Here is a 15,179-nt window from a genome sequence, read left to right on the forward strand (position 1 = left end):
GAAATGGCGTTTCCAGTTTTCATAGATGGATACCGAAGGATTGGCTGGGGTCTTGACCTAAAGAGAAAGGAGCTCTTAAAATAGGATGCAAAATTGGCATTTTTAAAAAATATGATGGTGCTCTCCACCTAGAGAGAAGAAATCCCTTTGGGTGGTGATGAAAAGAAATCTGTTTTTCAATTTCGTGCACAGAGTGTTTCTCCTTCTTGGCAGTTTCAAGATGGGTGGACTTCAACTCCCAGAATTCCCCAGCCAGCATGCTTTAAGAGGGGTGGCCTTCAACTCCCAGAATCCCCCAGTAAGCATGCTTCAAGAGGGATGGGCTTCAACTCCCAGAATTCCCCAGCCAGCCTGCTTTATGAACCACCTTCTCCGCTTACCTCTTGAGTAGCTGCAAAAACGACCGTTTGAGCTGGGGGCGTTCCTTGGACCCTCAAGGTGGCATTAGCTGGGGAAGGAGACACTGAGCATTAAAAGATGTTGAAGAGTTACACTGCTCCTTTCTTTCTTTCTTTCTTTCTTTCTTTCTTTCTTTCTTTCTTTCTTTCTTTCTTTCTTTCTTTTTTCCTTCTTTTCTTCCTTCCTTCCTTCCTTTCTTCCTTCCTTTCTTCCTTCCTTCTTTTCTTTCTTCCTTTCCCTCTTTCTTCCTTTCTCTCCTTCTTTCCTTCCTCCTTCCTTCCTTCTTTTCTTCCTTTCTTTCTTTCTTCCTTCCTTTCTTTCTTTCTTTCTTTCTGCTAAACAACTAATTCTACTGTCAACAATACTGTCAACCTATTTACTAAGATTGTATTACTATTATTCTTCTCATCCTTCCTATTACCTATCTCCTCCCACTTATGATTATAACCTTGTTACTTGTATCTTTACCATGTATATTGTTTTGTTTCCTAGTATGATTTGATTGCTTATTAGTAACCTGTGACTATCATTAAGTGTTGTACCTTATGATTCTTGACAAACGTATCTTTTCTTTTATGTACACTGAGAGCGTCTGCACCAAAGGCAAATTCCTTGTGTGTCCAATCACACTTGGCCAATAAAGAATATTCTATTTTATCCTATCCTATCCTGCATTCTATTCTATTCTATTCTATTCTATTCTATTCTATTCTATTCTATTCTATTCTATTCTATTCTATTATGTCTTTCTTTTTATTTCTTTTTATTTATTTCTTTTTTCTTTTTCTTTCTTTCTCTTTCCTTCTATCTATCTTTCCATCTCTCTCTCTTTCTTTCTTTCACTTTCTTTCTTTTATTTTTTTCTCTCTTTCTTTCTCTCCCTCATCTCTTTCTTTCTTTCTCTCTCTCTTTCTCCTTCCTTCCTTCCGTCTTTCCATCTCTTTCTTTTTCTTTCTTTTTCTTTCTCTCTCTTTTTCTTTCTCCTTCCTTCCTTGTCTTTTCATCTTTCCATCTCTCTCACTTTCTTTCTCTTCTTCTTTCATATTCTTTCTTTCTCTCCCTCATCTGTCTTTCTTTTTTTCTCTCTCTCTCTCTCTTTCTTCCTTTCTTTCTCTCCCTCTTCTTTCTTTTTCTTTCTTTCTCTCCCTCTTTCTTTCTTTCTTTCTCTTTCTTTCTCTTTCTTCCTTCCTTCCTTCCTTTCTTTCTCTCCCTATTCTTTCTTTCTTTCTTTCTCTCCCTATTCTTTCTTTCTTTCTTTCTTTCTTTCTTTCTTTCTTTTTTTCTTTCTTTCTTTCTTTCTTTCTTTCTTTCTTTCTCCCTACCCCTACAATTATGAATTTAATTTAAATTAATGCCCAGGACCACTGAAAATAGCCAAATCATAATCTTAATCATACAACCTGCGAGGAGCTTACCAAAGACAGCAATATCCACGTTGATGTAGGCTACGCTCCTCTCTTGCAATTTGCTGAAAAATTCCTACGAGTGAGAGAGAAAAAAAGATTCGGTGCCCTCCAGGTGTTTTGGACTACAGTACCCACAATCCCTTGCTGTTTCACATCGGCAGGGGCTGATGGCCGTGGGACCCCCAAACATCCAGAAGACACCAAATGATCAAGGTGGCTATTGTTTAAAAATGAAATAATATATAAGCAACATAGTTCAGATTTACAAATAGCCCTCAATTTACAATCATTTGTTTATTTATTTATTTATTTATTTATTTTATTTAAACTTCTATACCGCCCTTCTCCTTTCGGACTCAGGGCAGTAACAGCCAAAAATAAAACATTTATACACAAAAGTTAAAATACTTTTAAAATAATTAAATAAAGTTTGGCCCATAATTTAAAACATATCAATTAAAATCAGTATCAATTTTAAAACCAATATAAAATCAGGCCAGCCGGCTAACTGAAAAAAGTAAGTTTTTAGGGCCCGACGAAAAGTCCGGAGGTCGGAGATCACTCGTATCTCTGGGGTTAGATTGTTCCAGAGGGTAGGCGCCATCACAGAGAAGGCTCTCCCCCTGGGTGTCGCCAGCCGACATAACTTGGCTGACGGCACCCTGAGGAGGCCCTCTCTGTGGGAGCGAACTGGCTGGTGGGAGGCTATTGGTGGCAGAAGACGGTCCCGTAAGTACCCCGGCCCTAAGTCATGGAGCGCTTTAAAGGTGATCACCAACACCTTGAAGCGCACCCGGAAGTCCACTGGAAGCCAATGCAGCTCGCGCAGGAGAGGAGTCACATGGGAGCGCCCCGTCGCTCCCATAATCCCCCGCGTGGCCGCATTCTGCACCAGTTGGAGCCTCCGGGTGCTCCCCAAGGCAACCGTTTCGAGTTACACCACCACTAAAAGAATTGACTTTATGACCGGTCCTCACACTTATGACCATCGCAGCATTTCCCACGGTCACATGACCAAAATTCAGATGTTGGAGACAGATTGTGTATTTACAACAACGTCCTGCTGTGATCGCCATTTGTGACCTTCCCAGACGGCCTCCGACAAGGAAAGTCAAGGGGGGAAACCTAGATGTCCCACTTTAACGACTGCAGGATCCACTTAACGACTACAACGCTTCGCTTAACAATAGTGATTCACTGAACCACGGTGATTCGCTTAACAACACTGGCAAAAAAACGTTGTAAAATCAGGTGAGACAACTGCCTTGTTAGCAACGGAAATTTCGATCCAAATTGTGGTCATAAATCAAGGGCAAAACGGCACCATAATCCAAATCAGTGGTGAAAAGTAAAATTTGTTACTACCGGTTCTGTGGGCGTGGCTTGGTGGGGTGTGTGTAATATGACTGAGTGGGCGTGGCCAACTTTTTTTTTTTATTATTTTTAAAACCATTTTTTCTACAACCTCTTCAGCTGAAGTGGTTGTAATAAAAATGCTTTTAAAGCCTCTGATGATCCCAGCTGACTTGCCTGATCGGCAGAGGCTTTTTTCCCCCTTTAAAAACATTTTTTCTATAACCTCTTCGGCTGAAGTGGTTGTAATAAAAATGCTTTTAAAAGCCTCTGATGATCCCAGCTGAGCCGCACGATCATCAGAGGCTTTTTTTTTTTTTTACTTTTAAAAGCATTTTTTCAGCCGAAGAGGTTGTAGAAAAAAATGCTTTTAAAAATAAAAAAGAAGCCTCTGATGATTGTTCGGCTCAGCTGGGTATTGGGCGGGGGGGCAGGGATTTTTGCTACCAAACCACCTGCCACCATCACTACCGGATCGGGCGATCCGTTCTGAACCGGGAGCATTTTACCCCTGATCCAAATATATAATTGATGCATAGCATAATAAATAGTCATAATAAAACATTCAAAAAAACCTGTGGGTCGTAATTTCTTTTTTGAATTGGGAGATCCAGGGGCTGAAATGCCATGATTTTTAATCTTGTTGATGCCACATCGAGAATTCTGGCATTTCATTGCACGCGCCCCACAGAAAGATTCATGGTTAATTAAGTTTATTGAACCACATGTCATAAATTAATAACCAAATTTGCAGGACTCACTGAATGACAGGCTAAGCTACTTTAATCATTCCTGTCCATTGATTGGGGCTGTGCAAAAAAAATTGGGATAAGTCACTAATCATCATAATTTTTTAACGACCCCATAATCCCTTGTGGGGGGGTGGAGTGTTTACTGGCCGGATGCCCTCCCTGACACCGATGCTGAGTTTTAATTCAGCAGATATATTCCCATTGCACCCAGAGAGAGAAATATCTGCTTCTACCTAGGATTGAACTCACAGCCTCCGGATTGTGGGGTGAGACCTCCCCCACTAGGCCACCCCACCACTCCAAGGAAAAGGCTCCAATGAGCTCAGCTAATTTGAAGTGCGCTGAAGAAACCGACAGGGTGTGTCTCCACACATCTCAGTTCTTTTTTATTTCTGTGTACTTATTTTCTTTCTTACTTCCTTTCTTTCTTTCTCTTTCTCTCCCTTTCTTTCTCCTACATCTTTCCATCTCTCACACTTTCTTTCTTTCTTTCTCTTTCTCTCTTTCTTTCTCTCCCTCATCTTTCTTTCTTTCTCTTTCATTCTTTTTCTCTGTCTCTCTTTCTTTCTCCTTCCTTCCTTCCATCTTTACATCTTTCCATCTCTCTCACTTTCTTTCTCTTCTCTTCTTCTTTCTTTCTCTCCCTCATCTTTCTTTCTTTCTCTTTCATTCTTTTTCTCTGTCTCTCTTTCTTTCTCCTTCCTTCCTTCCTTCCTTCCATCTTTACATCTCTTTCACTTTCTTTCTTTCTCTTCTCTTCTTTTTCTTTCTTTCTCTCTCTCTTTCTTTCTCCTTCCTTCCTTCCATTCTTCTGTCTTTCCAATTTTCCATCTCTCTCACTTTTTTCTCTTCTTCTTTCTTTCTTTCTTTTTTCTCTTTCTCTCTCTCTCTCTCTCTCTCTCTCTTTCTCTTTCTTTCTCTCCCTCATCTTTCTTTCTTTCTTCCTTCCTTCCTTCCTTCCTTCCTTCCTTCCTTCCTTCCTTCCTTCCTTCCTTTCTCCCTACCCCCTACAATTATCAATCATCTCGGCTCTTTTTTACCTCTGTGTACTCTGTCGAACCAATGAGGCCGAACTCTTCAGCACCCCAGCTGCCAAAAATGAGGGTTCTTCGTGGGCGCCATTTCCCTGCGTGAGAAGAGATGGGGAGACAACTCACAGAACTGGATTCTCAACCCCTTCGTGAGAGGTGCAAGAATGGGAATAGACACTGGACCCACATCCCAGCAAGGGTTCTGACCAGTGATGCTATTCAGCCGGTTCGGAGCGGTTCAGGAGAACCGGTAGTGGTGACCTGCAGGTGGGGATAGGCCCGCTCCCGCCCACCCGGCCTGGCACTATGCCATCCTATTTAGTCACGTTTTCTAAGCTTTCTGCGTGCATGAAAGCTGTGTGCATTCTTCTCTTCTCTTCCCTTCCCTTCTTTCCCCCTTCCCCCTCTTCTCTTCCCCTTCTCTCTTCCCTTCCCTTCTCTTCCCTTCTCTTCTCTTTTCTCTTCTCTTCCCTTCCCTTCTCCCTTCTCTTCTCAACTCTTCCCTTCCCTTCTTTTCCCCTAACCCTTCCCCCTCTTCTCTTCCCCTTCTCTCTTCCCTTCTCTTCCCTTCCCTTCCCCTCTCCTCTCATTTTCCTTCTCTTTGTTCCCTTCTTCTCTTCTCTTCCCCTTCCCTCTTAGCTTCTCTCCTCTCCTCTCGTTTTCCTTCTCTTCTTTCTCTTCTCCTCTCCCATCTCCTCTCCATTTTATTCCGTATTTTCTATTCTGTTCTGTTCCATTTTGACACCACACGCTAAAATCAAATTACCAAAGGGCCTCACATCCATGTTTGTTCCATGTTTTATTTATCTATTTATTACCTTTTTAAGCCACCCTTCTCCCCCACATGCAAACTCACCTTCTTTCACCATCTGCCCCAAAATACGTGTGATTTCAAGCATGACCGCCGTTCCACTGCTGGGATCAATGGCTCCATGAACCCAACTGTCCCGGTGATTCCCATACAGGACATACCGATCTAGAAGAGGAGGAAGAGGAGGAAACGGCTAGTAGTTGTGGAGTAAACTAAGAGAGAATTACGGGAAGAACATACATAGAGCAACTGCACTTAAGGCTTATATGATATCCCGCTTCACAGTGCTTCACAGACCTCTCTAAGCGGTTGACAGAGTCAGCCTCTTGTCCCCAACTATCTGGGTCCTCATTTGACCCACCTCGGAAGGATGGAAGGCTGAGTCAACCTTTAGGAAGGAAGGAAGGAAGGAAGGAAGGAAGGAAGGAAGGAAGGAAGGAAGGAAGGGCAATAGCACTTAGACTTATATACCGCTTCACAGTATCTTTCCAGCCCTCTCTAAGTGGTTTACAGAGTCAGCCTCTTGTCCCCAACTATCTGGGTCCTCATTTGACCCACCTCGGAAGGATGGAAGGCTGAGTCAACCTTTAGGAAGGAAGGAAGGAAGGAAGGAAGGAAGGAAGGAAGGAAGGAAGGAAGGAAGGAAGGAAGGAAGGAAGGAAGGGAGGGCAATAGCACTTAGACTTATATACCGCTTCACAGTATCTTTCCAGCCCTCTCTAAGTAGTTTACAGAGTCCGCCTCTTGTCCCCAACTATCTGGGTCCTCATTTGACCCACCTCGGAAGGATGGAAGGCTGAGTCAACCTTTAGGAAGGAAGGAAGGAAGGAAGGAAGGAAGGAAGGAAGGAAGGAAGGAAGGAAGGGCAATAGCACTTAGACTTATATACCGCTTCACAGTATCTTTCCAGCCCTCTCTAAGTGGTTTACAGAGTCCGCCTCTTGCCCCCAACAATCTGGGTCCTCATTTTACCCACCTCGGAAGGACGGAAGGCTGAGTCAACCTTGAGCCAGTCAGGATCGAACTCCTGGCAGTGGGCACAGTTAGCCTGCAATATTGCATTCTGACAACTGGGGTGGAAAGGAAGGAAGGAAGGAGTATGGATGTCATAGAAGGAGGGATGGAAGGAAGGAAGAATGGAAGCAAAGAGAAAAATAAGGAAGGAAGGAAGGAAGGCAGGAAAGAAGGAAGGAAGGAAGGAGGAAGAAAGGAAAGAAGGAAGGAAGGAAGGAAGGAAGGAAGGAAGGAAGGAAGGAAGGAAGGAAGGAAGGAAGGAAGGAGTATGGATGTCATAGAAGGAGGGATGGAAGGAAGGAAGGAAGAATGGAAGCAAAGGGAAAAATAGAGAAGGAAGGCAGGCAGGCAGGAAAGAAGGAAGGAAGGAAGGAGGAAGGAAGGAAGGAAGGAAGGAAGGAAGGAAGGAAGGAAGGAGTATGGATGTCATAGAAGGAGGGATGGAAGGAAGGAAGGAAGAATGGAAGCAAAGGGAAAAATAGAGAAGGAAGGCAGGCAGGCAGGCAGGAAAGAAGGAAGGAAGGAAGGAGGAAGGAAGGAAGGAAGGAAGGAAGGAAGGAAGGAAGGAAGGAAGGAAGGAAGGAAGGAAGGAAGGAAGGGCAATAGCACTTAGAAATATACCGCTTCACAGTATATGAGTCAGCCTCTTGCCCCCAACAATCTGGGTCCTCATTTTACCCACCTCAGAAGGATGGAAGGCTGAGTCAACCTTTAGGAAGAAGGAAGGAAGGAAGGAAGGAAGGAAGGAAGGAAGGAAGGAAGGAAGGAAGGAAGGAAGGAAAGAAAGAAAGAAAGCAGGGGTGAAATCCAGCAGGTTCTGACAGGTTCTGGAGAACCGATAGCGGAAATTTTGAGCAGTTTGGAGAATGAGCAAATACCACCTCTGGCTGGCCCCAGGAGTGGGGAGAGAATGGAGATTTTGCAGTATCCTTCCCTGCCATGCCCACCAAGCCACACCCATAGAACCGGTAGTAAAAAAAATTGGATTTCACCACTGAAGGAAAGGTGAAATCAGAGGAGGAGGTAGGAAAGGAAAGAAGGAAGGAAGAGCAATACCATTTAGACTTATATGCTGCTTCACAGTGCTTTCCAGCCCTCTCTAAGCAGTTAACAGAGTCAGCTTCTTGCCCCCAACAATCCGGGTCCTCATTTTACCCACCTCGGAAGGACGGAAGGCTGAGTCGATGATGTTGAGAGAATAAAACCTGGAAGTGAAAGCCATTTCCAGGATCCAGAATGGATCCTCCCGATGAGGGGGTGAAATGCTACCAGTTCGAGCGAACTGGTAGCGGCAGCACAACATGGTTTGGTGAACCGGTAGCGGCGACGGCGCGAGGCTCCGCCCACCTGCCCAGACATCGTTACTGCCTGGTTTTAACCAGGAAGTAAACTGTTTTTGACCCTCTGCGCATGCGCAGAGGGCCCAAAATCGCATATAACGTGCACGCGCGCACTTCTGAACCGGTAGGGAAGTTAAGTAGATTTCACCCGTGAGGGAAGCACAGGAAAAGAAGACGGGACAGTAGCTCACCTGGTTCTACGCTTCCCCGTATCACCCCCAGGACATTGGAAGATGGTTTGATCTGTCTCTTGTTGTGGACCTCCACTTGCACATTGCTAGGAAGCAAAGAGATCTGGGTTTAATCAATTGCAATGGGACATAATTTGCAATTAATCTGGGGTGAGTCAATATCTCACCCTACCCCAGGGGTCTGCAACCTTAAACACTCAAAAGAGCCATTTGGGCCCGTTTCCCACAGAAAAGAAAACACCGGGAGCCACAAAACCCTTCCCATGTTTGACTATATTTTGAGCGGCCACAAACTAGCATAGGTAGTTGAATTAAACGTTCTGTTTTCTTCTGAAACTTTTCTTTTCTTGGATTTATCCATAATTGGCCTACCGGGGATTGAAAAGCTCAATAAATCATGTGCTGGCAGGTGTCACATATTGGCGGTTGTGACGCAGACTTTGAGTGACAGGGAGCCGCAGCAGAGGGATGAAAGAGCCACATGCGGCTCCAGAGCCGCAGGTTGCTGACCCCTGCCCTATCCATTCCAGCTTCTTGACACACACCCATTTAACCTCTTGTAGGTGTAACTACCTGGTGTTAGGAAAGCGCCCATTTTCTCGGAATCCGGGTCCAAAGTGGTAATCACAGCCCAAGGCCCCTTGCCAGGCAGTCCCTGCTTTGGGTCCATCAAGGTTACTGCAAACCAAGATACAAAGAAATCTGATTAATGTCAAACTATTTACTAAGTCTGCACTACTATTAATCTTCTCATCGTTCCCACCACCCATCTCCTTCCACTTGCTTGTATCCTTACAATTTATATTGATATTGTTTCCTGATTGCTTACTTGTACCCTATGACTATCATTAAGTGTTGTACCTTATGATTCTTGATGAATGTATCTTTTCTTTTATGTACACTGAGAGCGTGTGCACCAAAGGCAAATTCCTTGTGTGTCCAATCACACTTGGCCAATAAAGAATTCTATTCTATTCTATTCTATTCTATTCTATTCTATTCTATTCTATTCTATTCTATTCTATTCTATTCTTCTATTGTATTTTCTCTTCTCTTCTCATCTCTTTCATTTCCTATTCCATTCCATTCTCTCATTCTATTCTATTCTATTCTATTCTTATTCCTATTCCTATTCCTATTCCTTATTCTACTCTACTCTATTCTGCTCTACTCTACTCTACTTATTCTATTCTATTCTATTCTATTCTATTCTATTCTATTCTATTCTATTCTATTCTATTCTATTCTTGTTCCTGTTCCTGTTCCTGTTCCTGTTCCTATTCCTATTCCTTATTCTACTCTACTCTATTCTGCTCTACTCTACTCTACTTATTCTATTCTATTCTATTCTATTCTATTCTATTCTATTCTATTCTATTCTATTCTATTCTATTCTATTCTACTCTACCCTATCCTATCCTATCCTATCCTATCCTATCCTATCCTATCCTATCCTATCCTATCCTATCTATTCTCTGCAGGGTGGATAAAAATCAATGATTTTTTTAAAAAAAAATCAAAAAAATCAGATTTTTTTTATTTAAATTGGATTTTTTTTATTTAAATCGGATTTTTTTGATTTTAGTGAATTTATTTTAATAAAAAATCTATTGTAAGATAGTTTTCTATTTAAGATACATAAATAATTTAGTTTATTCAGCATGAAATGGAGCTTAGTTATGTAGCATGAGGCTGTATATTCTGCAACACTGGGACTATCGGTGAGTCAACAGTGGGTCAAAGGAGTAGCAGAGATGACAGTTGCTCTTTAAAAATTATGATTTAAATCAAGCCTTTTTACTAGTGATTTAAATCATGATTTAAATCACAATTTAAATCAAATCCACCCTGATTCTCTGCCTCCTGAGTCCCAGCTGATTGGGAGGAAATGAGGATTTTGCAGTATCTTTCCCCTGCCACGCCCACCAAGCCATGCCACGCCCACTAAGCCACACCCACAGAACCGGTAGTAAAAAAAATTTGAAGCTCACCACTGATGGTGACCAAAACTGGTCGCAATATTCTATGTGTGGTCCTACTAAATCTTTATAAAGCGATACTAATACTTCACGTGATTTTGATTCTGTGCCCCTGTTTATACAGCCAAGGATTGTATTAGCTTTTTCAGCTGCTGCCACACACTGCTGGCTCATATTTAAGTGATTGTCCACAAGGACTCCAAGATCCCTCTCGCGGTTGCTGCTATTGAGCCAGGTTTCACTTAATCTGTACCTATACATTCGGCTTTTCGTGCCGAAATCTAAAACCTTACTTTAAGACTTGTGGACTTCATCTCCCAGAATTCCCCAGACAGCCATGCTCAAATACAGATACAGATTTAACAGAGTTGGAAGGGACCTTGGAGGTCATCTAATCCAACCCCCTGCCTAAGCAGGAGACCCTACAGATGGCAGTCCAGTCTCTTCTTGAAAGCCTCCAGGGATGAAGCTCCCACAACTTCCGAAGGCAACTTCTGTTCCATCGGTTGATTGTTCTGACTGTCAGAAAATTTCTCCTTATTTCCAGGTGGAATCTCTCCTTGGTCAGTTTCCATCCATTGTTCCTTGCCTGGCCTTCGGGTGCTTTGGAGAATAGTTTGACCCCCTTCCTCCTCTCTGGGGCAGCCCCTCAAATATTGGAAGATGCTCTCCTGTCTCCCCTGGTCCTTCTCTTCACTAGACCAGCCAGGCCCAGTTCCTGCAACCGTTCATCGTCTGTTTTAGCCTCCAGCCCCCTCATCATCCTGGTTGCTCTTCTCTGCACTCTTTCTAGAGTCTCCACATCTTTTTTATACTCTGGTGACCAAAATTCTGGGAGTTGAAGTCCACGTGTCTTAAAGTTGTCGAGTTTGGAGACAGCCTGATATAGCCCATCTGGGCTCTGCCTGTGAAGGGCTTCTGTGTATTTGATTTGATACCCACCAGATCAGCTCCTTGGCATCCTCAAAGCCAATGGGTTGGACTGGGATTGTGGAAAGCCCAGTGATCTGATCCTCTGGAATCCGGTAGGTGAAATCTAAATATCAAAAGGAGAAAGTGAAACAGAAGATAAACGGGAAGAAAATTGGGGGAGTTTGGGAACCCAGCAAGAACTGAGGTTCAGGAAAAGATTAAGGAACTGCTGGGGAGCAGACAGCAAACAGTGCTGAATAGAATAGAATAGAATAGAATAGAATAGAATAGAATAGAATAGAATAGAATAGAATGGAATGGAATGGAATGGAATGGAATGGAATGGAATGGAATGGAATGGAATGGAATGGAAAGGAGTGGAGTGGAGTGGAGTGGAGTGGAATGGAATGGAGTGGAGTGGAGTGGAGTGGAGTGGAATGGAATGGAATGGAATGGAAAGGAGTGGAGTGGAGTGGAGTGGAGTGGAGTGGAGTGGAGTGGAGTGGAGTGGAGTGGAGTGGAATGGAATGGAGTGGAGTGGAGTGGAGTGGAGTGGAGTGGAGTGGAGTGGAGTGGAATGGAATGGAATGGAATAGAATAGAATAGAATAGAATAGAATAGAATAGAATAGAAATCTATTCAATTTGAATAGAATAGAATAGAATAGAATAGAATAGAATAGAATAGAATAGAATAGAAATCTATTCAATTTGAATAGAATAGAATAGAATAGAATAGAATAGAATAGAATAGAATAGAATAGAATAGAATAGAATAGAATAGAATAGAATAGAAATCTATTCAATTTGAATAGAATAGAATAGAAATAGAATAGAAATAGAAATCTATTCAATTTGAATAGAATAGAATAGAATAGAAATCTATTCAATTTGAATAGAATAGAATAGAATAGAATAGAAATCTATTCAATTTGAATAGAATAGAATAGAATAGAATAGAATAGAATAGAATAGAATAGAATAGAATAGAATAGAAATAGAAATCTATTCAATTTGAATAGAATAGAATAGAATAGAATAGAATAGAATAGAATAGAATAGAAAAGAAAAGAAAAGAAATCTATTCAATTTGAATAGAATAGAATAGAATAGAATAGAATAGAATAGAATAGAATGGAATGGAATGGAATGGAATGGAATGGAATGGAATGGAATAGAATAGAATAGAATAGAATAGAATAGAATAGAATAGAATAGAAAAGAAAAGAAAAGAATAGAAATCTATTCAATTTGAATAGAATAGAATAGAATAGAATAGAATGGAATGGAATGGAATGGAATGGAATGGAATAGAATAGAATAGAATAGAATAGAATAGAATAGAATAGAATAGAATAGAATAGAATAGAAATCTATTCAATTTGAATGGAATGGAATGGAATGGAATAGAATAGAATAGAATAGAATAGAATAGAATAGAATAGAATAGAATAGAATAGAAATCTATTCAATTTGAATAGAATAGAATAGAATAGAATAGAATAGAATAGAATAGAATAGAATAGAAATCTATTCAATTTGAATGGAATGGAATGGAATGGAATGGAATGGAATGGAATAGAATAGAATAGAATAGAATAGAATAGAATAGAATAGAATAGAATAGAATAACAGAGTTGGAAGGGACCTTAGAGGTCTTCTAGTCCAACCCCCTGCTTAGGCAGGAAACCCTACACTACTTCAGACAAATGGATATCCAACATCTTCTTAAAAATCTCCAGTGTTGGAGCATCCACAACTTCTGGAGGCAAGTTGTTCCACCGATTAATTGTTTTCAATGTCAGAAAATTTCTCCTTAGTTCTAGATTGCTTCTCTCCTTGATTAGTTTCCATCCATTATTCCTTGCCTGGCCTTCGGGTGCCTTGGAAAATAGCTTGATCCCCTTCTTCCTCTCTGTAGCAGCCCCTCAAATATTGGAAGATGCTCTCCTGTCTCCCCTGGTCCTTCTCTTCACCAGACTAGACATAACTCAGTTCCTGCAACCGTTCATTGTATGTTTTAGCCTTGAGTCCCCTCATCATCCTGGTTGCTCTTCTCTGCACTTTTTCTAGAGTCTCAACATCTTTTTTTATAGTGTGGTGACCAAAACTGGATGCAGGACTCTAGGTGTGGCCTTACTAAGGCTTTACAGAGTGGGATTAGTACCATCACTTGATCTTGATTGCATCCCTCTGTTAATGCAATTTAGGATTGCATTGGCTTTTTTTGGCTGCCGCCACTCATATTTAGCTGGTTGTCCACTAAGAGGAGAGGGTTCAAAGCCCACCATCTGACCTCCAAAGAGACCCTCTTTATGCCTCCTCTTACTTTTGGCCGGAAAATAGGGCGTCAGAAGATCTCCGAAGCCGGTTTTGAAAGAGCCTCTCTCTACGCCAGAGCCGGGCATGTACCACGAATTAGGATAGGTCTCCTTGGGTGAAGATTTCCCATCGTTGATGTCTGCAGGATCTGTGTACACCACCACACCAACGACGCCAAATTTTGCCCCATTGATCGCCTGGAGATAGAAGGGGAAATCCATCAAATCAGGGTTTAATTCCATTTAAACATCTTCGGCAGACTTGTGACAAAGCAAAGGAAGACTGGGGTAAGATCAGTGGTAAAATCCTGCCGGTTTTGTCCGGCTCGCGCAAGCCGGTAGCGGCAGCAGCGCGTGGTTCGGCGAACAGATAGCGGCAGCAGCGCGAGGCTTCGCCTACCCGCCCGGACTTCGTAATTTACTGGTTTTAACCCTCTGCACATGCACAGAGGGTCAAAAATCGGACATGACAGATGGCACACGCACTTCCAAACCGGTAGGGAAGGTAAATAGATTTCACCCGTGAGTAAGATCCTTGACTTACAACCATAATTTAGCCCAAATTGCTTAAGCGAGACAGTTATGAGGTGAGTTTTGCTCCATTTGACAATCTTTCTTGCCACCGTTGTTAAGCGAACCACTGCATTTGTTAAGGAAGTAACACGGTTGTTAAGTGAATCTGGCTTTCCCCCCTGACTTTGCTCATCAGAAGGTCGCAAAAATTACCTCAGGACCTTATGGCAACTGTCATAAATTAAATTGCCAAGAGTCTGAATTTTGATCCTGTGACTGTGGGGATGCCGCCATAATTGTAAGTATTGAAAAACGATCACACAAGTCCCTTTTCGCAGTGCTGTTGTTAAGTTCAAATGGTCACTAAATGAACTGTTGTAAGTCGAGGACTACCTGTATAAAAATCAAACCAGAGACTTTTCTTTTAGGTTTAATGGACAAGGACTTCCTATGACTCTTTTTTCTATAATCTATTCTATCTAATCATCAAAACCATATATCACAACTTCGGGGTTTTTTTTTTTTCAGTTTTACACACACAAAAAAGTCCATCAGAGGTTTGTACTCAGCAAGAAATGTTGATTTCTCCAATCGAAGAAGTCAATTTATCCATCCAAGCAAAATCTGTCAACATCACCAGCTGTATCTCCCCATCTCTGTGGGAAGTACAGAGCAATAATCTCGTTTCTATGATCATATTTTGAAATAGTCTCTGGCAGCTTTTTTTTCCTGACTGTTTATTCATTAACCTTATAGGAAAAGCTATAGCCAATTTTGGTCAATCATTACCATTTATTAGAACCAAAATATTCTAAAACATCCATCCACCCAGTTTTATTTCAATGATAGCCCAGTATAAAATACAGCCAAGGAAAATTGCAGCAATTTCAATAAATCCACTAATACTTATGAGGTAAAAGATAAATCAAAGTTAAGATTGAAAATACACTATAAAATTAAAATAGGGAATAAAATATGTATAAATGGATTATATTATATTATATTATATTATATATTATATTATATTATATTACTGCAACGCTCTCTACATGGGGCTCCCCCTGGGGTGCACCCGGAGGCTCCAGCTGGTCCAGAACGCGGCCACGCGGGGGATTATGGGGGCGACAAGGCGCTCCCATGTGACACCTCTCCTGCGCG

General features: G+C 41.7%; 1 protein-coding gene across 1 annotated transcript in view; it reads right to left on the reverse strand.

Moving 5' to 3' along the window:
* The window catches only part of NAALADL1 (N-acetylated alpha-linked acidic dipeptidase like 1), a 39,027-nt gene that overhangs the window by 11,537 nt on the left and 12,311 nt on the right, over positions 1-15,179 (reverse strand). Inside the window, exons 5-13 of the mRNA XM_070951514.1 lie at positions 13,517-13,706; positions 11,219-11,312; positions 8,871-8,975; positions 8,298-8,383; positions 5,798-5,917; positions 4,951-5,036; positions 1,815-1,878; positions 381-448; positions 1-57 (exon numbers count right to left, since the gene is read on the reverse strand). The exon at positions 1-57 is cut by the window's left edge and continues 35 nt beyond it. Coding sequence (XP_070807615.1) covers positions 1-57; positions 381-448; positions 1,815-1,878; positions 4,951-5,036; positions 5,798-5,917; positions 8,298-8,383; positions 8,871-8,975; positions 11,219-11,312; positions 13,517-13,706 — 870 coding nt within the window. The remainder of the gene's footprint in view (positions 58-380; positions 449-1,814; positions 1,879-4,950; positions 5,037-5,797; positions 5,918-8,297; positions 8,384-8,870; positions 8,976-11,218; positions 11,313-13,516; positions 13,707-15,179) is intronic.

The sequence above is a fragment of the Pituophis catenifer genome, unplaced genomic scaffold, assembly GCF_029215685.1.
Source record: "Pituophis catenifer annectens isolate HBS135680 unplaced genomic scaffold, rPitCat1.0.hap2 SCAF_10, whole genome shotgun sequence".
Lineage (NCBI taxonomy): Eukaryota > Metazoa > Chordata > Lepidosauria > Squamata > Colubridae > Pituophis > Pituophis catenifer.